The 22289-nt window shown below is 46.1% G+C and overlaps 1 protein-coding gene across 3 annotated transcripts in view; it reads left to right on the top strand.

Moving 5' to 3' along the window:
- The window catches only part of DHX36 (DEAH-box helicase 36), a 518365-nt gene that overhangs the window by 55251 nt on the left and 440825 nt on the right, over nucleotides 1–22289 (top strand). For all 3 annotated transcript variants that reach the window (XM_029615334.1, XM_029615333.1, XM_029615335.1), the window contains exons 7-8: nucleotides 16654–16728; nucleotides 17420–17586. In XM_029615334.1, coding sequence (XP_029471194.1) covers nucleotides 16654–16728; nucleotides 17420–17586 — 242 coding nt within the window. The remainder of the gene's footprint in view (nucleotides 1–16653; nucleotides 16729–17419; nucleotides 17587–22289) is intronic.

Here is a 22289-nt window from a genome sequence, read left to right as displayed (position 1 = left end):
GGGCAACCTGTGGGTAAGCAGACTCTCTCCTCCTGGTTGGTGGACTGCATATCTTTTTGCTACTAGCAAGCAGGCATTCCTTTTCAAAACCGTGTTAAAGTACACTCTCTGTGAGGGCCATGGCGACTTCAGTAGCACACCTAAGATCGGTGCCGCTTCCTGACATTTGCAGGGCTGCCACCTGGAGTTCTCTCCACACTTTCGCAGCCCACTATTGCTTGGACAAAGCCGGAAGACAAGATTCCATCTTCGGCCAATCTGCCTGTGTAACCTATTCCCAACGTGACGTACCAACACCCTTCCGCCTGCCCGGTGGGGTTCAGGATGCCCTCTACCAAATTCCACCCCAGTTATTGTGCCTGTTGCACGCCGTTGGGTACATTTGGTGCATGTTCGGACACCCTCAGCTCGGTACTCACCCAGATGTGAGGACTACCATCCTGCTTGTCCTGTGAGAAAGCAAGTGTTGCTTACCTGTAACAGGTGTTCTCACAGGACAGCAGGATGTTAGTTCTCACGAAACCCGCCCGCCCCCCCACGGTGTTGGGTTCGTAACGTTTTGTTGTTTTATTTTTTCGGCACTGCCTGTAGCTATCAAATAAGACTGAAGGGGGACCTCTACTGGCTGCAGGGTTAGTGCCATGCTGGGATGCCCAGTAGGGGCCAGTCAAAGTTTTGGAAACTTTGATAGAAGTTTTCCATGATTGGGCTCCATCCTGATGATGTCACCCATATGTGAGGACTAACATCCTGCTGTCCTGTGAGAACACCTGTTACAGGTAAGCAACACTTGCTAAACAGTGGAGTGCCTCAGGGATCTGTACTTGGACTGGTGCTTTTCAATATATTTATAAATGATCTGGGAAGGAATAAGAAGAGTGAGGTAATCAAATTTGCAGATGATACAAAATTATTCAGAGTACTTAAATCACAAGCGGATTGTGATAAATTGCAGGAGGACCTTGCAAGACTGGAAGATTGGGCATCAAATGGTAGATGAAATTTAATGTGGACGAGTGCAAGGTGATGCATATAGGGAAAAATAACCCATGCTGTAGTTACCATATTAGGAGTTACCATCCAGGAAAAAGATCTAGGCGTCATAGTGGATAATACATTGAAATCGTCTGTTCAGTGTGCTGTGGCTGTCAAAAAAAGTAAACAATGTTAGGAATTAAGGAAATGGTGAGTAAAACTGAAAATGTCATAATGCCTCCATGATGAGCCCACCCCTTGAGTACTGTGTACAGTTCTGATTGCCGCATCTCAAAAAAGATATAGATGTGATGGAGGGAGGTACAGAGAAGGGTGACCAAAATGATAAAGTGGATGGAACAGCTCACCTATGAGGAAAGGCTAAAGAGGTTAGGGCCCTTCAGCTTGGAGAAGAGACGGCTGAGGGAGGATATGCTAGAGGTCTTTAAAATCATGAGAGGTCTAGAACGGGTAAATGTGAATCGGTTATTTATTAAATATATCTTTTATTGGAAGAAAAGGGAGAACAATGATAGGTGTAGAAAACAACCAATAGAACAACACTTGGTATAAAATATGAACATTAATAACAATATACCAAGATGAAACAATGCATTCCCTAAGATCCATTTTATCTTTTTTTTTTTTGTTCCTCCCCCCCCCCCCCCCCCCTATCCAGCGCACCCTCCCTACCTACACAAATCACACACACTAGTGTCATAAAGTCATTGGACTGGGACAGAGAAGCTTTTTATAAGAAAGTGAGAGTTTTTTCCCACAATTGAAAATAACTGTGCAAGACAATTAGAGTTTTTGGGTGTGAAATAGTTTTGTCTTAAGAGTTCCATTTGATCTAGCTGTTGCATGGACCTTTTCCACTCTTGCGAAGATGGTAACAGGTCCGAGTTCAAGTGAGTAGAACTTGTTTTTTTGCCAGAACCAAAGCAATACATAAATATTTCAGGCCCCTTCTCGGGAGAACTTCATTTCTGCTCAGAAGATGCAGGTAAAACAGAACCCCAGACCAAGAAATTATACAGCCCAGGACCTTTTCCATAAATCTTTTAACTTGGGACCAAAAATGTCCCAGTGTAACACAACCTGTAAACATATGACAAAGATTTCCTACTTGCGTACAACATTTGAGACATAAGTCAGAGTTCCATAAATGCCTGGAAGCACCCATTGCTCTAGAAAGGTACACTCTATGCAAGAGCTTAAATTGGGTCTCTCAGAGAGCCGCCAAAAGCAATTGTTTCTCCTCCCCAGAGAAGGCTCTTTTCAAAATTTCAATAGTAATAGACTCCCCCAGATCCCCTGCCATTTATTCCCCAGATGGAGCAAATGGGAGTTAGGCATGGTAGCTTTCAGCTGGATCATCCATACCTTGACTTTATTGAACTGTGGGGGCGGTATCAAGGAAGGAGTCCTCATCAGAAAGTGTTAGGCTCATATCTCCCTTGCTTATGTAAAGGCAGTAGTGCCGAGCTTGGAGGTATGCGAAAAACTGTAATGAAGGGATCTCCCAATGAGTTTGCAGTTGTTGGAACGAGCTGAGAGAGCAACTATCTTCATCCACCCACTGGTATAGCAGGCGAAGCCCTTTTGAGGCCCACTGTTTAAAAATGCCCCCTCCCTGATCAGGGATAAAATTACCATTTCCCACAAGAGACAAAAAGGGGGAGACGTGACAACTACGGTGGCTGGATGTGCGCCATCACCTCCACACCTTGCTATGGACCCGCATACAAAATGATTACGAGACCCGAGAAGCAACTTTGAAACCGGGCATATGAAGGAGATTAAGTGGTGAAAACAGAGCAACCCAATCCAATAAAAGATCATCCGTATCAAATTTATGATGTCTGGATGTCCAATGGTGAATATGGCACAGCAAGCAGGCAACATTATATAGTCTCAAATCTGGTAATGCTGTTACCTCTCAATCCCTTGTCTGAGCGGAGGGTGTCATATTTAATACAAGCTCATTTCCCACCCCAGATAAAGTTCCCAATCATTGATTTGAAACATCTTAAGTCTTTATCTTTTACCCAGAGAGGTAACATTTGAAGGCAGTATAGAAATTGAGGCAAGACCGTTTGACGACTGCACATCTCCCCAGGAGAGACAGTGGAAGATCCTTCCAGCGGGCAAGTTGACGCTTTGTTTTGTCCAATATTGGGGTAAAATTGGCTTCATACACTTTCACATTCTGAACATTTTATTTATTTATTTATTTAAATGATTTATATACCGGAGGTGCCTGTATAATATACATATCACCCCGGTTCACAAGGAACAGTAACTGTCGCTACATTTAGCGGTTTACATAGAACAGAATAAGAATAAAACAGGAGTTTTTACATTGAACAAAATAAAGTAAACAAGTTTTTTACATTGCACAAATTAATCGAAGTAGGTTACTTTTCTTCGTGTTCTTGGCTCTAGGGGAAAGCTTGTTTGAACTAGATCTAGATGGATCTAGATGGATCCCCAAATATTTTATGGAGGATGATGCCCAACTCAAAGGAAACGTGCCTGACCAATGCCGAGGTAAGACGGCATCTAGTGGTTAGACTTCAGATTTATCCAGATTGACTCGTAAGCCCGCAAAGGAGCCAAAGTGGTCAATAGTCTGTAAAATAGCTTCCAGCGCGTCTCCTGGTTTTCTTAAAAAAAGCATCATATCATCTGCATATAACCACAACTTGATCTGTTGACATAACTGTATACCTTGATAGGTGGACAACATGAGTAATTTGATCGCTAGTGTTTCTAGTGAAAGCACAAGTAGTGGGGGACAACCTTGACGGGTGCCTCTCCCCAGAGAAAGGGGCAGAGAGGGGACTATTAACCATAATTTGGGCCTGAGGATGAGTATATAGCATCCATATCCAGCTATGAACTCCTCACCCAAACCAAATTTCCCCAGTGACCACAATAGATAATGGCCATTCCATGCAGTCTAAAGCTTTGGCAGCATCAAGGCTTATGAGAACACCATCTGGGTTCCAACTTAGAGGGGATTGTAAGGCCATTAGGGCTTTCAATAGACTAGAGGTAGGAAGGTGCTCCTTAACAGACCTGTCTGGTCTTTATGCATGACATCCCTGATTACCCTGTTCAATCAAGCAGCCAGAGCTGGGGCCAGCACTTTATATCCTGATTGAGCAAGGATGTAGGTCTATATCCTTCTAGGCTCTCATGGTCTTTACCAGGTTTGGGGAGCAATACCATAGTGGCAAGATTTTGATCTTTATCCAGGTGACCCCTATTCCTCACTGCTCGGAACATAGAAACTAGGGGAGTAGCCACCTGAAGGCCCAAACTGCGATAGAATTCAGGATCCAGCCCATCAGGACCCGGAGTCTTGGCTAAAGTCAATTTCTTTATGGCGGTTAAAACCTCCTCAGGCTGAATGGGCGCCTCCAGTTGCAATTTAGCTGTGTGAGAAAATTGAGGGAGTTGGATATTCCGAAACAAATTGTCTCTTTGTAGAGAGGAAAAAGGTTGGGCCGTATATATTTGCTGATAATGTTGGGTGAAATCTGCCAAAATATCAGGGGATCTGGTGACCATGCTAGAGTTACCCTGTAAGTGCTTTATTACCCTTTATCAGTTTGTCCAGTAGCTTCCCAGGTTTATTTCCCCATTGATAGAGCCTAAATTTGTAGTATAAAAGATTCTGCTGTGCTTTGAGAGTGAGGAGAGCGTTCAGTTCTTGTCAGACTAGCATCGACTCCCGTTTGGTATTATCTCAGTTATTTATTCTTTTTTTTTTTTTTAATTCTTTATTTATTGATTTATATAATTACAAGCCGTTAAGCCCGTTAAAACGGGCTACATTAACATTTTTTTTGGATCTTTTCCTTCCCCCTCATTCTCCCTCCCACCTTCCCCACTCTCTCCCCTCTCCACTCAGTCACTCCTCTCTCTCCCCCCCAGTCAGTCACTCCTCTCTCCCCACTCCCCTGGGTCACCTCCTCCCTCTCTCTCCCCCCTCCCTCCTGTCCCTCCTCCCTCCCTCCTCCCCTCAGTCACTCCCCCCTCCCCTCCTCACTCCTCCCTCCCCCCCCCAGTCAGTCACTCCTCTCTCCCCCTCCCCTGGGTCACTCCTCCCTCCTCTCTCCCCCCTCCCTCCTGTCACTCCTCCCTCCTCCCCTCAGTCACTCCTCCCTCCCCCCTCCCCTGAGTCACTCCTCCCTCCCCCCTCCCCTCAGTCACTCCTCCCTCCCCCCTCCCTCCTCCCCTCAGTCGATCTCCCCCCGAAGACCCGGAGCGGCGGGGAGCGGCGGCCCGAAGACCCGGAGCGGCGGCCAGCATGCGCGCGAGGGAGGGACAGACTTCCTTCCGTCCGTCTGTCCCTCCCTCGCGCGCATGCCGCCGCTGCCACTCCGGGTCTTCGGGCCGCCGCTCCGGGTCTTCGGGCCGGTGCCGCCGCCACTCCTGCACGGGTCTTCGGGCCGCCGCTGCCGCTCCCGCCGCTCCTGTCGCTCCGGGTCTTCGGGCCGGTGCCGCCGCCGCTCCGGGTCTTCGGGCCGGTGCCACCGCCACTCCGGGTCTTTGGGCCGGTGCCGCTCCTACAGCGCCATTTTTATTTTTAAGAGGCACACTGTGACCGACGTGCTCGCATGCGCGGTAGAGCTGCTCTCTACTGCGCATTTGCGGCACGTCGGTCAACCTTCGTTTATTAGGTTGATTACAAGACTCCACTTGTACAAGAATATCCTACATACAGTATTATGGTAAATATCTCACAAGATATACATTAAAGAAACATAAACATTCTGTATCTATAGTTAAATAAAAGTAAAACGGGGGAGTTTAACAAAGGAGCGTTTTATACAAAGAAAATATAATTATATTAAACAGAATGTGTCCTGAGCAGTATCTCCGCTATAATCTCTATTCACTAAACAGCCTGTTTATATGGGGTTAGGATGAGAATCCAGAAAAGTCCTCAAATGTGAGGGATCTTGAAAGACATATCGCTTCCCCTGATATACCAAACAACATTTACATGGAAATTGAAGTTTAAATGAAATTCCTTTCTGCACTGCTTCTCCTCTCATCTCAAGAAAGTTTTTTCTCCTTATTTGTGTTTGTTTTACAAGGTCTTGGTAACACCAGACTTTCTGGCCAAAAAATGTCTGGCTATTTCTAAAGTACTTTTTAAAGACGTTATTTTTGTCCATTAGAAATGTGAACGTAACTAGTAGTGGTCTTCGACATGAAACAGTCATTTCCTGGGATGAATTCAAAAGATTTGATATTTCTGGTATTTCTTGTTCAAAATCTTCTTTCTCATTTGAATATAGATAGTAAGCCTTAGATATCATGGGTTTCAATTCCTCCGGGATTTTCAATATTTGAGAGACATATAGCTTAAAGAGATCTATTGGAGAAATATTTTTTAAAACAGGAAAATTAAGAAATCTTAAGTTATGCGCTCTCAAAACGTTCTCAACTTTTTCCAATCTTTTATCAATTTCCAAATCCTTTTGAATTATCACTGAATTCACTTGTTCCACTGATGCAACTTTTTCTTCCAATTTCTCTATTTTATTTTTCTGTGTTTTAATTTCAATTGCATTATCCTTAACTTGCTGTTTAATTTCAATCACTTCTTTAGTGAGTCCCAAAATTGCTTTTTCAAGCGATTGGAGCGCTTTCCAGATACTGTTTAATGATATCTCAGGTTCCGATGTTGTATTCATTTGTAATAAAATATCCTGAGTTCCAGCTTCACCCCCACAGGCTGCTAGGCCATCGCCGTAACCAGGCTCAGCAGATCTTATCCCAGCTTCCAGATCAAGTCCCGTACCTTCCTCCCCTCCTCCGGGTTTTACCTTGTCTCTGTGCTCTTGGGTGTTAGAACCTTTTCCTTCCACAGCCTGTCGAAGTAATGCAGCCTCTCCTCGGATCATCTCCGCTGGGCTTTTTTCACTCCGCTGGCTGTTTTCTTTCTCGTGGCCTGGGGGCGTTGGTCTCTTCGGTGAGCCGGGGCTTAGCGATATTTCGGTCGGGGAGATTAGCTCACGCTCCTGAGCACACTCCCCAGTGACCTTTTCACCCGGCGTTAACGGAGGTACTGCAGCAAAGAAACTCCCGATTGTTGGCTGTGAAGGCTCCAAAGGTGTAGAGGTAATTTCTCCAGCCCTAACCCGGGCTTTACGTTTAGTATGCGGCATAGCTGTAATATTTCAAGCAGTAATTTCTCAGGAGCTCCTTCAGCTGCAACCGCTCATGGCGCCATCTTGGAAAGCTCCCCCTCCTATTTATTCTTTTGGATAATAGAAGGACTAGGGGGAACTCCATGAAGTTAGCAAATAGCACATTTAAAACTAATCAGAGAAAATTCTTTCACTCAACGCACAGTTAAGCTCTGGAATTTGTTGCAGGAGGATGTGGATAGTGTAATTAGTGTTGCTGGGTTTAAAAAAGGTTTGGTAAGTTCTTGGAGGAGAGGTTCATTGACTGATATCAAACAAGTTGACTTAGAGAATAGCCGCCGCTATTACTGGCATCAGTAGCATGGTATCTCCTTACTGTTTGGGTACATGCCAGGTACTTGTAGCCTGGATTGGCCACTGTTGGAAACAGGATGCTTGGCTTGATGGACCCTGGGTCTAACCTAGTATGGCATTTTCTTAAGTTCCTATGTTCTTAGGCTCATCAAGTCTCTCATCTCAGGTCCATCTGCTTGCAAAACTGTTATTTGTTCATCTGTTAATGCTTTCATGTCTCACTACTGCCTGGAGAGCATGTCCCCAGAGTGATAGTAACTTTAGGTAAGCAGTTCTTTGCAATCTGTTCACACGACCTGGTGGAGTCAGGTTGACTTTTAAGTAATTGCTTCACAATGCAGCCCTCAGCTTTGGCCTCCCCGCATCTTTTGGCTGATTAATGTCTGCTTGTTGACAGAGAAAACAAATTTGCTGATCTATAAATGGGTTCCCCATAGACGACAGGAAGAATCAGCCATAGTTAATACCCATTCGCATCCCTGTAGAGTTTATTACTTCACTCAAGCTTGAGTTATGGAAGAGACTCAGGATTATAAAGCGGCATGTGTGCAAGAACTCCCCCACATGCTCAGTAAGACTTTTATCGAGCCCTGAAATTTGGATCCATGTCAGTGCCGTTGGATAATATCACCCATGCGTTATGCTGATTCATCCTGCTATCTATGGAGAACCTTGTTTATAGGTAAGCAATCTTGCTTCCGTATGTTGCTGTAATAAAGGTTATATAATCTACAAAAAAAAAAAATTATCTGGGACCAATATGGATGCTAAAAGTCTGCAATACTTAATGAGATTTAGATATTTATTTATTTTTTTTATTTATTTAACATTTTTATATACCGACCTTCATGAAAGAAATTCATATCAGATCAGTTTACAAATAACATGAGGGGAATAACAAAGTCAACCATATAACAAGAAATGAAAGTTACATATAACAAGGGGTATTAACCTGGAGGGCTAGGATAGCCGGAGCGATAGAAGGCATAACTGAACAAATTAGATAATACAATAATATGATGAGAAGAGGCATAAGTGTATAGGCTACACTTGTCAGAGAGTTTAGGTAGGAGTCAGTGTCTGAATTAGTGAGGAATTGCTGGAACTGTAGGTTAAGTGAAGGCCTGGATGAAGAGCCATGTCTTAAGTTTTTTGCGGAAGGTAAACGGGCATGGTTCTAATCTGAGTTCTGTGGGCATCTTGTTCCAGATGGCTGGGCCAGCTGTAGAGAAGGTTCGTTCTTTGGTAGATGATAGGCGGGTAGATTTCGTTGTAGGGGGTTGCAGGGTGCCTTTATATGCTTCTCGAATCGGTCTGTCTGATGAGTATAATTTGAGGGGAATCTGGAGGTCTAGTTGTTGTTGGTTGTGAATGACTTTGTGAATTATAGTGAGAGCCTTGTGTAATATTCTATATTTGATTGGCAGCCAGTGCAGGTTCTGTAGTATGGGGGTGATGTGTGTTCCTCTGTTGGTATTAGTCAGGATTCTTGCCGCAGCATTTTGGAGCATCTGTAATGGTTTGATAGATGAAGTAGGGAGCCCGAGGAGAAGAGAGTTACAGTAATCTGTTTTGGAAAAGAGTGTGACTTGGAGCACTGTCCTGAAATCTTGGAAGTGGAGGAGGGGTTTGAGCCTTTTCATGACTTGTAATTTATAAAAGCAGTCCTTGGTAGTGTTATTGATGGCTTTCTTAAGATTCAGACGGTTATCAATGATTACTCCAAGGTCCCTTACTTGCGTGACCTGGGTGTTGCCTGCTGGTGGATTGATTAAGGCCGAGTGGTCCGAGGAGATGATTAGGAGTTCAGTCTTATTTGCATTCAGAACTAGATTCAAGTTGGTGAGCAGACTGTTTTATAGATTTGAGGCAGATTTCCCAAAAGGCGAGAGATTTAGGGAGAGATTCTGTAATGGGAATCAGAATCTGTACGTCATCTGCATAGAGATAGAATTTTAATTTTAGGTCCGTAAGCAGTTGACAGAGGGGCAGGAGGTATATATTGAATAGTGTGGGTGACAAGGAAGAGCCTTGTGGTACTCCTAATGTTGATTTGACATCTGGGGATTCGTTGTTATTGATTTTTACTTTGAAGCTTCTGTTACTTAGAAAGGAGTTAAACCAGCTGTGTGCAGATCCTGTTAATCCGATTTCTGCTAGGCGATTTAGTAGGATGGAGTGGTTCACGGTGTCAAATGCGGATGAAATGTCCAGAAGGACTAGGATAAAAGATTGACCTTTGTCTAGGCCCATGAGGATGTGATCGGCAAGGGAGATAAGTAGGGTTTCTGTACTAGCTGCTTTACGAAAGCCATATTGGGATGGGTGAAAGATATTGTGCTCTTCCAGGTATACAGAAAGTTGTGTATTAACAACTTTCTCCATGATTTTTGCTAAAAAAGGGAGGTTGGATATGGGGCGGAAGTTGGAGGGTTCACTTGTGTCGAGGTTAGGTTTCTTCAGGAGAGGTTTGAGGGATGCGGTTTTCAGCCTGTCCGGGTAGATTCCTTGGGAGAGTGAGCAATTATAATGTTGGCCAATGCTCTGGAAATAGTATTCGGGATGAGAAGCAGTAGTTTAGTTGGAATGTGATCTGTTGGGTGGTTTGATGGTTTTAGTTTCTTAAGTATAGATTCGATTTCCAGTGGTGTTGTAGGTTCAAAGGAATCAAGGATGGCCCCAATATAAGTCCTGGAATTGAAAATTATGGAGGGTGGAGTTGCATTGTTCGGTAGGCGTGCTAATGTGTCTGCAGTTTTTTTCTGAAAGTAGAGTGCTAATTCGTCTGCTTTGGTTTGTGCTTGGTCATCTGGAATGGTGGGTGTAGGGGATTTTGTGAGTTGGGAGACGTAAGAGAATAGGGTCCTGGCATCAAATTGAAGGTCGTGTATTCTGTGGGCATAGAAGTCTCTTTTTGTCTTTAAGATGGTGATCCTGTAGTTGTGGAGGGTGCGTTTGTAATCAGATAAATTAGTGGAGTTGGGGATCTTACGCCATTCGTATTCTTTGTGTCTGAGGTTTTGTTTCAAATAGATATAAATAATCTACCCTTCAAAATTACCTTCCTGAAGTTACATTGTGCCTTGGGGAATCCAGGATCATATCCCTGTCCATCAGGGTTGTTTGGACCTTGGCACACCATGGAGGTAATGTGGTTTAGGCCCAAGGAGGGAAGAAAGATGGCTATTGTGACTGTGGTGACCTTTACTGGCCACTGAGTGTTGATATCTCTCAAAGGACATGCCCCTCCAGTTCTTGCTATATCGAGAGTTTCTTTTCTTGAATCACCCAAGCATGCTATCTGGGGAAGGGAAGGACAGCAGAGAACATTGAAGTGAGAAAAATGGTGTAAAAAGATATTTCTTAGCATGTAGCCAGATGGACTCACGACCAATGGGTTATATGCACCCCTGCTTGCAGATGGAGTCAGGTTTCAAAGCTGATGTCACCTTAGATATACCCCTGCAGTGACCTCAGCCCTTCGGTATCTCTCAGTCTCCTAGCAGATGTGGATATGCTTTCCCTACACCAGCATTGGTGGTATAGTGGGATTGCAGTACTCGTTAAGAGGAAAATTTACCTTTAAATTGGAGAAAGACTGAGCCCCGCTCTCCTGCTGTGATACCTAAAGGTCCCTCCCCCAGTCGAGAATTCCTGAGGTGATTTCTGAGATCACTCATAGGTGTGCCTTTGGTCGGGTAGCCGGTTCCCGGTGTGGACTTTGCTGCTGAAGCAGTTGAAAGGCAGCAGGTGCAGGAAGTTGAGCGTGGTGGTGACTGCCAAAGCCCTCTCCCTCGCAGCTGTAGACCGTTTTTGTACTCAGCTGGTAAGCGCTGAGCCCAGATAAGTAAAGAAGAGAAGAGGATTCCTTCCTATTCAGAGACTTGGAGGGGCTTCGGTAAGTCTATCCTCTGGTCTCCTTGCTTGGCGCGTACCGACGACATTCCCGATCCCGTTGGGGTAAGGGAAGGGGGCTTCTGAGTGGGTTGAGCGGCCCCCTGATGGGCTAGGCCCCACTCCTGGCTCTGTGGGCACACCACATGGCGGGCCGCGACAGCGCCATCTTGTGCGTGGTTTTGTGCGTCTCCATTGCTCTCCATAGCTGTCTGTACGTGCGGTGTGTGCCGGCTCTGCACAGACGCTGTGCGCTTAACGTCGAGCATACCTGCGTCCATATTTGTGTACATACATTTGCTTCTACTTACGCGCACCAGTACAGGATCTGTGCGCACTCGATTTCAGGCGCTAGCCAGTTGAGCGCACAGCTACCCTTTATTATGGCCCTGGCAGCAAAGAAGCATAAGCCAAGTTCTTTGTGTTGCCTGCCGTATTATGGCTACATGGTCTGACCTGGCGTCTTTCCTATGGGAGGAGGCTGAAGGAGGTTTGGACTCCCAGAACTTTTCCAAGACCACCTCCTCCCATTCAGAAGATGAGTCAGCCACAACCTTAACTGGTAGTACCCCGGATTTGAGTAATCCCAGGGCTGGGTCTACCTCGGGAGAGGGAAATTCAGCTGTGTGTTACCCAGTTCCTCCTGGGCTAGGTATAGACCCGGTGGAATTTTTTCAAGGCCTTCATACAGGCGCAGTTGGTCTCTCCTGCCCCTGTCCAGACCAAACCTCAGCTAGGAAGGCCTTGCTCTCCCAGCCCTATCAGCAGACCTCGGAGACATGCCTCGCCTTTCCAGGGGTATCCCTGACAAGGGACCCAGACACCACAGACAATGAAAGGGATGCAGATTCATTGGAGGATGGGGAAATCCCTCCAGGCTTGGAGCCATTTTGGACCATGTTATGGTTTTTCCATAGAGTTGAATTGTTGGCCCTGGTTTCCCAGACCCTGAAGACTCTGGGAGTTACTGGCATTGACCCCTATGTTGGAACCAAAGAAGAATCCCATGCTGGAAGCCATCCAGGAGTTGATTGACCTGGAATGGACACCCTGGAAGCCAGTTTTAAAGGAGGGTCAGGCATTGGAAGCTCTGTACCCACTGGATCCGGCGGCCAGATGATGCCTGTGTTTCCACAAAGTGGACACCCTGGTCTGCGCTGTTTCAAAGCAAACTATACCAGTGGAGGGAAGAGTGGCCTTAAAGGATGCGCATGATAGGCGGTTGGAGTCCATGGCGACAGCCATGACACTACAGATTGATTCCTGTTGTTCCCTGGTGGCTTGCTCATGCCTGCTTCTTGAGAAAGAGGTAGATAACTCAGGAGTGCCTTCCAAAGAGGCTATGGAGCCCGCCGCTGCCTTTTTAGCATGCGCGGGCTCTGACTTAGTCCGTACCTTGGCCAGAGGAGTGGCCTCAGTGGCAACGGCCAGAAGACAACTATGGCTGCGGCATTGGTCAACAGATGCGACATCTAAGGCAAACTTCACAAAGATGCCCTTTAAGGGATCCCTCCTATTTGGTAGCGAATTGGAAAAGCTAGCCAGTAAGTGGTGTGAATCTCCAGTGCCTTGGCTACCGGAAGATAAGAGGAGGAGGTCACAGCACCCCTTGTCTATGTTGGGTCGGGTCTGGGACTCCCAGCACTTTTGGCCTTACAGGAACTCATCATTTCAAACAGCCCAGTCCTCGGGAAGGTCTCAGTCCTTTCAGAGTCAACAACCAAAAAGAGGAGCTGGTTCAGGTTCGGCCCGAACTTCCCAATGACGTTTTGCCGACCCATCCACAGGACGAGGAGATAGAGGGTCGACTATTCCTCTTTTACCAGCGGTGGGTCGAGATCACGTCAGACAAATGGGTACTGGATATCATACGAGTAGGATACGTGCTGGAGATTTGCATCATCCCTTGGGACATATTCATGATGTCTCCATGCCACTCCCAGCACAAGAAGCTGGCAGTGGAATCTACCTTGACAAGGCTCCTCAATTTGAGGGCTGTAATTCCAGTACCTACCCCCCAGGAAAATAACCGGCGTTATTCCATCTATTTCATTGTACCCAAGAAGGAGGGCTCCTTTCGTCCCATCCTGCACCTCAAGAATGTCGACCGTCTATGAGTAATTTATTTCCGGATGTAAACTCTACGCTCCGTCATAATGGCCGTACTACCGGGAGAGTTCTTAACCTCCCTGGACATCTCAGAGGCCTACCTTCACATTCCAGTCCGGCAAGACCATCAGCGTTTCCTACACTTTGCAGTGCTAGGCCACCATTATCAGTTTTGGGTGCTGCCCTTTGGTCTGGTCACTGCCCCCAGAACATTTACCAAAATTACGGTGGTCAAAGTGGCGGCACTGAGGAAAGAAGGGAATCCTGGTGCACCCATACTTGCACAACTGGTTGATCCGAGCGAAGTCGTTAGAAGAGAGCCTCCAGGTGACCAGTAGGATGATGTCCTTGCTTCAGGAGCTTGGTTGGGTTGTGAACATGGACAAGAGAGTCTCACGCCCTCCCAGTCCTTAGAGTATCTGGGAGTCCAGTTTGACACAAAACAGGGCAAGGACTTCATTCCACTCTTGAGGTTAAGGAAGGTGATGTGCCAAGTGCGCTGATTGACAAACACAATACACCCCAGGGTGTGGAGCTATCTTCAGGTCCTCGGTCTGATGGCATCAACCCTGGAGGTAGTACCGTGGGCGAGGGCACACATGCGTCCACTTCAACGCTCCCTGCTCTCATGTTGGAACCCGCTGTCCCAGGACTATTCAATTCACCTAAACCTACTGATTGGAAGTATGTTCTTGGCTTCAGTGATGGCTGCAGGAAACTCGCTTCAGCAAGGGCATAAGCCTGTCCCCACCAGACTGGCTAGTTCTCATGATGGGAGGAGCTGATTCAGGGATGGGGAGCTCACTGTCAAGAACTGGCGACCCAGGGGCGTTGGACCAAGGAAGAGGCACGCTGGAACATAAACCACCTGGAAGCCTAGGCAGTCAGATTAGCATGTCTACAGTTCAGCTTCAGTGTCAGGCGGTCCGCATGATGCGGACAATGCAACAAAGATAGCCTACATCAACTGCCAGGGAGGATCCAAGAGCTTGCATGTGTCCCTGGAGCTAGATCCCCTTATGGAGTGGGTGGAATTGAACCTATGGATGATCTTGACCTCCCATATCGCAGGAAAAGACAATGTCGGCACACTTTCTAAGCAGAGAGGAGAATGGACATTGTCCGCCAGAGGCTTTCAGCTGTTGGTAGATCGCTGGGGCCTCCCATCCATCGACCTGCTGGCAACATCTCACAATGCGAAGGTCTCCCGATTCTTCAGTCGCAGAAGAGATCGGCGATCCCTGGGGATTGACACCCTTGTTCAGGCCTGGCCAGAGGAGGACTTACTGTACGCCTTCCCTCCGTGGCCCCTGCTGGGCAAGGTCATTCGCAAGATCGAGCACCACAGGGGACTAGTCCTTTTAATGGCTCTGGATTGACCCAGATGCCCGTGATATGCAGACATGCGGAGGCTTCTGGTGGAGAACCCCCTATGTCTTTCTCTGCACAGGGACCTGCTCCAAGAAGATCCGATCCTTCATGAGGATCTGACTTGGTTTTGTCTTACGGTCTGGCCTTTGAGAGGGTTCACCTGATGAAGCGTGAATATTCGGCAGCAGTAATTTCTACCTTGCTCCGTGAGCGGATGTTCTCGACATCCTTAACTTATGTGCGGATCTTGAGAATATTTGAGGCCTGGTGTGAGGAACGCGGAGTTGCTCCTCGAATAGCCAAAATCTCTCTAGTTCTGGAATTTTTATAGGACAGCCTGAATAAAGGGTTGTCCCTTAATTCCTTGAAGGTCCAGGTAGCGGCTCTCCTGTTTCAGAGGCGAGATGAATGGAACCCATCTGTTGGTGCATCCGGACTTGGTCCATTTCCTAAAAGGGATTAAACACCTCCGACTATCCTTACAGTGGCTGTTTCCCCTGTGGAATCTTAATCTACTATTGCCCTTTTTAGCAGGGCCTTCTTTTCAGTCGCTGCTCAGTCTATTCCTGCGCCTGTTAACACTGAAGACTGTGTTCTTGGTGGCGCTATGCTCGACTCGTCCCATCTCTGAATTACAGGGAACCTTTCCTCCAGATGACTCCAGGAGCTTTACAGCTTCACTCCGTTTCATCCTTCTTGCCCAAGTTAGTCTCGGAGTTTTACTTGAATCAGTTAGTTTCCTTACCGTCCCTAGATAGACGCAAGGACAAGGAAGACTACCGCCTCCTCTGCCATTTAAACTTTCAGTAGGCTTTTAGTGCGGTATCTGGAACTCTCAGAACCAGTGTGCATGACAGACCGCTTCTTTGCTCTTCACGGTGGAAGGAGACAAGGCGAACCAGCTTCACGAGCTACCATAGCTCGCTGGGTCAAGGAGGTGGTTATGGAGCTTATGTAGAGGCAGGGAAGCCATTACCCTTTCAGGTTAAAGCTCATTCCACTAGGGCCCAGGCAGTATCCTGGGCAGAAGCTAATCTACTGTCTCCCATCAACATCTGCCGAACGGCGACTTGATCTTCCTTGCACACCTTCTCCAAGGGTGGTGCTAACGGGACCGTGGACAGCCTCCCTCCCCGTTCAGGAGTAGCTTTTGTACATCCCATTGGTACTGAGTTCCACTGGCTACATGCTAGGAAATGGAGAAATTACTTACCTGATAGTTTAATTTTTCTTAGTGTAGACAGATGGACTGAGCAACCCGCACATGGATGGTGCCAAGGAATCACCCATGAGGTGAATCTTGATTCCAAGAGGTTACGGGTAAGCCGTCGCCCAATCCTTAGATCAGGGTATCTATAATCTTGCTGGGATTCAGCACTTATGTTTGGTTGAGTATAGTTACGGTTATCCGTTTTTAATCAAGTTGTAATCAGATTTTAATCAAGTTTTTCAACTTGATTAAAATCTGCTTTTAATCAAGAAATGCTTTTGAAGAGAATACTGAAGGGGCTGAGGTCACTGCAGGGATATATCTAAGGTGCCGTCAGCTTTGAAACTCACTGCAGGGATATATCTAAGGTGCCGTCAGCTTTGAAACTCAGTCTGCTAGCAGGGGAGCATATAACCCATTGATCCTGAGTCCATCTGTCTACACTAAGGAAAACGAAATTATCAGGTAAGTGATTTCTCCATTCTGCCACTGAGCGAGTGCTTTAGACACCTTTTTAGAAGAGAGAATTTCTAGGCTTCTTATTGCATTTATTTTTTTTATTCACAGTCGGTTACCAAGGAAACAAGGCTCTATCTTATACTGTACAACAGGGATTGTCCTCCAGTGGCTCCAGTCACAAGAGTAAGTGTGTATTTATTTAAAAAACAAAACAAAACAACCTATAAGTGGTGTTATCAAAAGAAATGGAAATACTAAGGATTACTAGAGCATTGCCTCTTCTACTTTTATTTCCCAGCACACTTTCGAGTTTGTTGAATTCTTATGGACCACTGAACCAAATTTTACAATTCCTCTTTCTGACTCCTTGCCCCCTAGCATGAATCTATCACTCACCTCTCACCCTTGTGCGATTCCCCTCTCACTACTGCTTTCCCCTTGCTTTCTTCTCCTTTTCATCCTCTTCCCACTGTGTTAGCCTTGCTTTCAAACACCTCACTCTGGTCTGTGATCTTTTCTCATCTTTCTCTGAATGGCAGGAGAAGAGTATATCTTCTTACCTGCCTCTTCCTCCTTCACTTATTTTACTCTGATGTTTGAGCATATGGAGCTCTGCACATTTAAACTTCAGAGCTATACTGATGGAGAATGAACCAGAGGCAAGGTGAAGCACTGCTCTCCTTCTGCTGGCCCGAGGCAGAGGAGAGGGGATGCAATTGAGCTGCTGCTTCCATGGCACATCAAATACTTTGCCATGCACACTGGTTAAGAAGCACTGTTCTAGAGTAATAGGGGTATGTATGTCCAGTTTTTTACTCTCTACAATACTCTGGTTTTGTTTCAAATGTTTGCACACTTTCCACTTTCGTTTTAGGGAACTGTCCAGTGTTAGCCACATTGTACTGGATGAAATTCATGAAAGGAATCTGCAGTCAGATGTTTTAATGAGTATTGTAAAAGAACTTCTTTGCGTTCGAACTGACCTGAAAGCTATATTGATGAGCGCTACTCTGAATGCGGAGAAGTTTTCAGAATATTTTGGTGGGTGAGGATCTTGTTTACTGATTTTCTGGTGTTCTTGTTTTTTATTCATCTTGTGCCAAAAATTTGCTGTGCATATTTATTTGTTAGAATGACTTATTCCATTTCATCCTATTACCAGTCATGCAGGTAGGAAGATGGAGGCAGAACACACTGATTTCCTTCATGTCGTCATGGTCGCTATGTAGCCTGGAGTGAGGGGGCTTTCTCCTAAATACTCTCACTCATTCTCACTCACTTTCTTTAGTCGCTGCACCACCCATTCATAGTGACAATGATGTCACAGAGCAAATCAATGTCCTCTGCCTTCATCTGTTGGTAGGCGAGGACATAACCCATCTATTGGGATTGAACTTGACTGGTGTAGCAGGATTCACGGAAAGAAAATTTATAGGTAAAAATTTGTCCTTCCCTGTACTTACCAGGATCAGTCCAGACTGCTGGGTTATGCCTCCCTTCCAGCAGATGGAGTCAGAGAAAAGCTGAAAAGCACCCCCTAGGTATACCGGTGTGCCACCTGCGATCCTTCAGTATCTCTCTGACTCCAGCAGATGCAAGAGAGCATAACCTGCGGTCCTGATCCTTGTCAAATTTTACAGATATATATTCTTTCTGACCTGTTTTGGTTTCTGACTATTGACTAGATCAACTTAAAAAAAAAAAATGTAGTAAATGACTTTTTGGATGTCTAGTAAACTTTTTTAGGAGCAGGCAAGGCAGGGCATTGCCCTAAAGCCTTTATTCCCGGACTAAAAGCTTGCCCAGGGGGCTGGGGGCAGTATTTACTGGTGGGCTGGTCACTCTCTTCCCTCTATACTAGACCAGAGAAGTACAGTTCCTCTGGTGGGTGTTGACACTAATTGTACATGGATGTTTTGTTCTGATTTTTCCCCTGTCGGTGGCTGAGAACAAAAAAAAAAAAAGGGCAGAGTTTTATTGAGAAAGACAGAAGGAATCTAGGCACAAACCTTCTCCTCACTCAGCCCTAGCCTGCCGTGATCTCCCAGGCCTCCGGAGGGGGTGGAATTTCTTCACCCGGCTGCTTGCTTACATTTTCGCATGCTTTCATGCCCCGTTGGTTGACCTGTGGGGCGTGTGGAGAGCAGTCAACACGGCTCTCATGTGAAGGTCTCTGCTCCCGGTGTATTCCTGGGGGTGAGGGACCTTCGCGGAGGCCAGTTTCGGGGCGGAGCTCTGCTTCTTTGCGATCATGCGGCTCCTCTAGTGCTCCGGCAGCCAAGAGGTAAAGGCTTGGCCTGTCCTGTCCCTGCTCGGCACGGGAGTGGTGGCCATCTTGCCTGCATCAGGTGCCCATGCAGATCAGGCCTGGGAAGGAGACGATATCCCTCCTCTCTCCCCGCCGGCGTTAAGCCCTCAACGACCCCGCGATTCGCAGCCTGACTCGGCCCCTCCCTCGATTTTACCGGGGGGGGGGGGGCCTTAAAGAAACAACACCCCTTTTTATCGCAATTTGTATTGCTGCTGCATAGAGCATATATGGAGGCTGAGGCTGACTTAGATAATCAAGTTCCTCCTCTGGTTAGGTTTTTGAGATCTGCTGCGGACCTGGGGGGTTCTGGGCCAAGACTTTCTCACGCAGCTCCGGTTCCAGAGCTCCCCATGCCCTCTGTGCCTACGGATCCTGACCCTCAGGGCCTCTCCACTCTGGATATGAATGATGTAGACAGTGCTGCTCCAGTGGAGGGGGATGATCCGCAGGTGCTCCATTTATTCAGTAAGGAGGAATTGGATCCTTTAATAACTCATGTCCTTCAGGAGCTCGAAATTCGCCCTCCACCAACAGCGGTGGACCCCTCTCCGGGGGATTCGGTTTTATCAGGGCTTCGAGCTCCGCCTCAAACCTTTCCCTTTAATCCGAAGCTTTTTCAACTTGTTTCTAGGGAATGTGATTTGCTTGAAGCCTCCTTAAGGGTTATCAGAGCCATGGAAAAGCTCTATCCCCTGCCGCAGGAATCTTTGGATCTCCCATAGCTAAGCACACAACGATTCCCGTGAGGGAAGGGGCAGCGCTCAAGGATCTTCAGGATAGAAACCTGGAGATTTTACTTTAGCGCATTTTTGAGGTATCTGCGTTGTGGGTAAGGGCCGCTGTCTGTAGCAGCCTCATGCAGAAGGCTACCCTCTGCTGGATTCAGCAATTGCTCACGTCTCAGGAGCTTCCCCCGGGTGAGACTGAGCAGGCGAACCGCATGGAGTCTGCGGTTGCCTATATGGCGGATGCGTTGTATGATCTTCTTCGGACCTCTGCGCGCACTGTCTTCGGTGGTCTCTGCCAGGAGGCTGTTGTGGCTCCGTAATTGGTCGGCTGATGCCTCGTCTAAGTCTCAACTCTGTTCCTTTCCTTTCAATGGCAAGCTGTTGTTTGGAGACCAGCTAGAACAACTTATTAAAGCCTTGGTAGACAATAAGGTTTACAAGTTCCCGGAGGACAAGCCCAGACCATCTCGCTTCTCTGGTGCCTTTCGGGGCAAGCACCATTTCTGTTCCGGAAGGGGTGCTTCCTTTGCTTCCTGGCAGACATCGACGAGGTCTCAAACATGGGCGCATTCCTTTCGAGGCAGGCGGCCTCAGCGCGGCGGCACCTCTCACGGTTTCACCTCTAATAAGACTTCCCCATGAAGGGGCGACAACGCATTCCTCCATTCCGGAGATCGGGGGGCAGCTCTTCCTATTTCGTGAGGAATGGGTCAAAATAACCTCTGACCAGTGGGTTCTAGATATTATAAATCACGGTTACGCTTTTGGATTTTGCTTGCCCGCTTCGGGATCTTTTTCTGGTTCTCCATGCGGGTCTCAGGAAAAGTAACAAGTGATTCTTCAAACGCTGTCTCGATTGAAGGTGCTGGGAGCGATTGTCCCGGTCCCATCAGCTGAACGTCGGACCATTCGTTACTCCATTTACTTCGTGGTTCCCAAGAAGGAGGGGTCGTTCCGACCGATCTTGGATTTGAAGAAGGTCAAAGGGGAAAGCCTACAGTCGCTCAGCAGTGCATGGTTCAGAGAGAGGTATCTTCAAAGGATACTAATGATGCATTAGAATTAGGGCATCCCAACAGTGAGGTTCCAATAATTAGAAAAGTAGTCCAAGTGCCTGTAACTAAAAACTCACCTGAGCTAAAAAAATTCTAACTTATCCCTATCAATTAAAAAGCAGAATGAAAATACAAAAAACAAACTTTGAAATGTTTGTATGCTAATGCCAGAAATCTAAGTAGTAAGATGGGAGAATTAGGATGTATAGTAGTGAATGATGACATAGACTTAATTGGCATCTCAGAAACATGGTGGAAAGAGGATAACCAATGGGTTCAAATTATATCGCAATGACAGGGTACAAATTATATCGCAATGACAGAGAGGAGCACCCGGGAGGAGATGTGGTGCTTTATGTCTGGTATGGCATAGAGTCCAACAGGATAAACATCCTGCATGAGACTAAATTCAAAATTGAATCTTTATGGGTAGAAATCCCTTGTGTGTCGGGGAAGACTATAGTGATAGGGGTATACTACCGTCCACCTGGTCAAGATGGTGAGACGGACAGTGAAATGCTAAGAGAAATTAGGGAAGCTAACCAAATTGGTAGTGCAGTAATAATGGGAGACTTCAATTACCCCAACATTGACTGGGTAAATGTATCATTGGGACACGCTAGAGAGATAACGTTCCTGGATGGGATAAATGATAGCTTTATGGAGCAATTGGTTCAGGAACAGACGAGAGAGGGAGCAATTTTAGATCTAATTCTCAGTGGAGCACATGACTTGGTGAGAGAGATAAGGGTGGTGGGGCCGCTTGGCAATAGTGATCATAATATGACCACATTTGATTTAATGACTGGAAGAGGAACAGTGTTCAAATCCAAGGCTCTCGTGCTAAACTTTCAAAAGGGAAACTTTGATAAAATGAGAAAAATTGTTAGAAAAAAACTGAAAGGAGCAGCTACAAAAGTAAAAAATGTCCAAGAGGCGTGGTCATTGTTAAAAGATACCATTCTAGAAGCACAGTCCAGATGTATTCCACACATTAAGAAAGGTGGAAAGAAGGCAAAACGATTACCGGCATGGTTAAAAGGGGAGGTGAAAGAAGCTATTTTAGCCAAAAGATCTTCATTCAAAAATTGGAAGAAGGATCCAACAGAAGAAAATAGGATAAAGCATAAACATTGGCAAGAGAGAATTTGAAAGAAGTTGGCTGTAGAGGCAAAAGCTCACAGTAAAAACTTTTTTAAATATATCCGAAGCAGAAAGCCTGTGAGGGAGTCAGTTGGACCGTTAGATGATCGAGGGGTTAAAGAGGCACTTAGAGAAGATTTTATTTATTTATTTATTTAGGTTTTTTATATACCGGTCTTCTTGCATTAGATGCAAATCAAATCGGTTTACATTGAACAATTAAACTTGCTTGAAAGCATTACATGTAACAGAACATATAACATAAAAACCTGTAGGAACAATAATAGAACATGGAGTTTGAAGTATTCATCTTAAACAGATGCCTTGCAGAAAACCAATGAGGAATTAAAAGTTAAAAATTAAATAACAGATGGATGTATCGAGAGAAATAGAGCTTGGGAGCAATGAGAGGATAATTAGAAGGGAGGATGTGGGGGTGAAAGGGAAGGGGGAAAAAGAAAAACAGAGGGACCAGAAAGGTGGATAAAAAAGGAGGGATTAGAGGGA

Source organism: Rhinatrema bivittatum, chromosome 9 (genome assembly GCF_901001135.1).
Source record: "Rhinatrema bivittatum chromosome 9, aRhiBiv1.1, whole genome shotgun sequence".
NCBI lineage: Eukaryota > Metazoa > Chordata > Amphibia > Gymnophiona > Rhinatrematidae > Rhinatrema > Rhinatrema bivittatum.
Note: the sequence above shows the minus strand (reverse complement) of the source record. Positions and strands in the feature narration are given on the sequence as shown.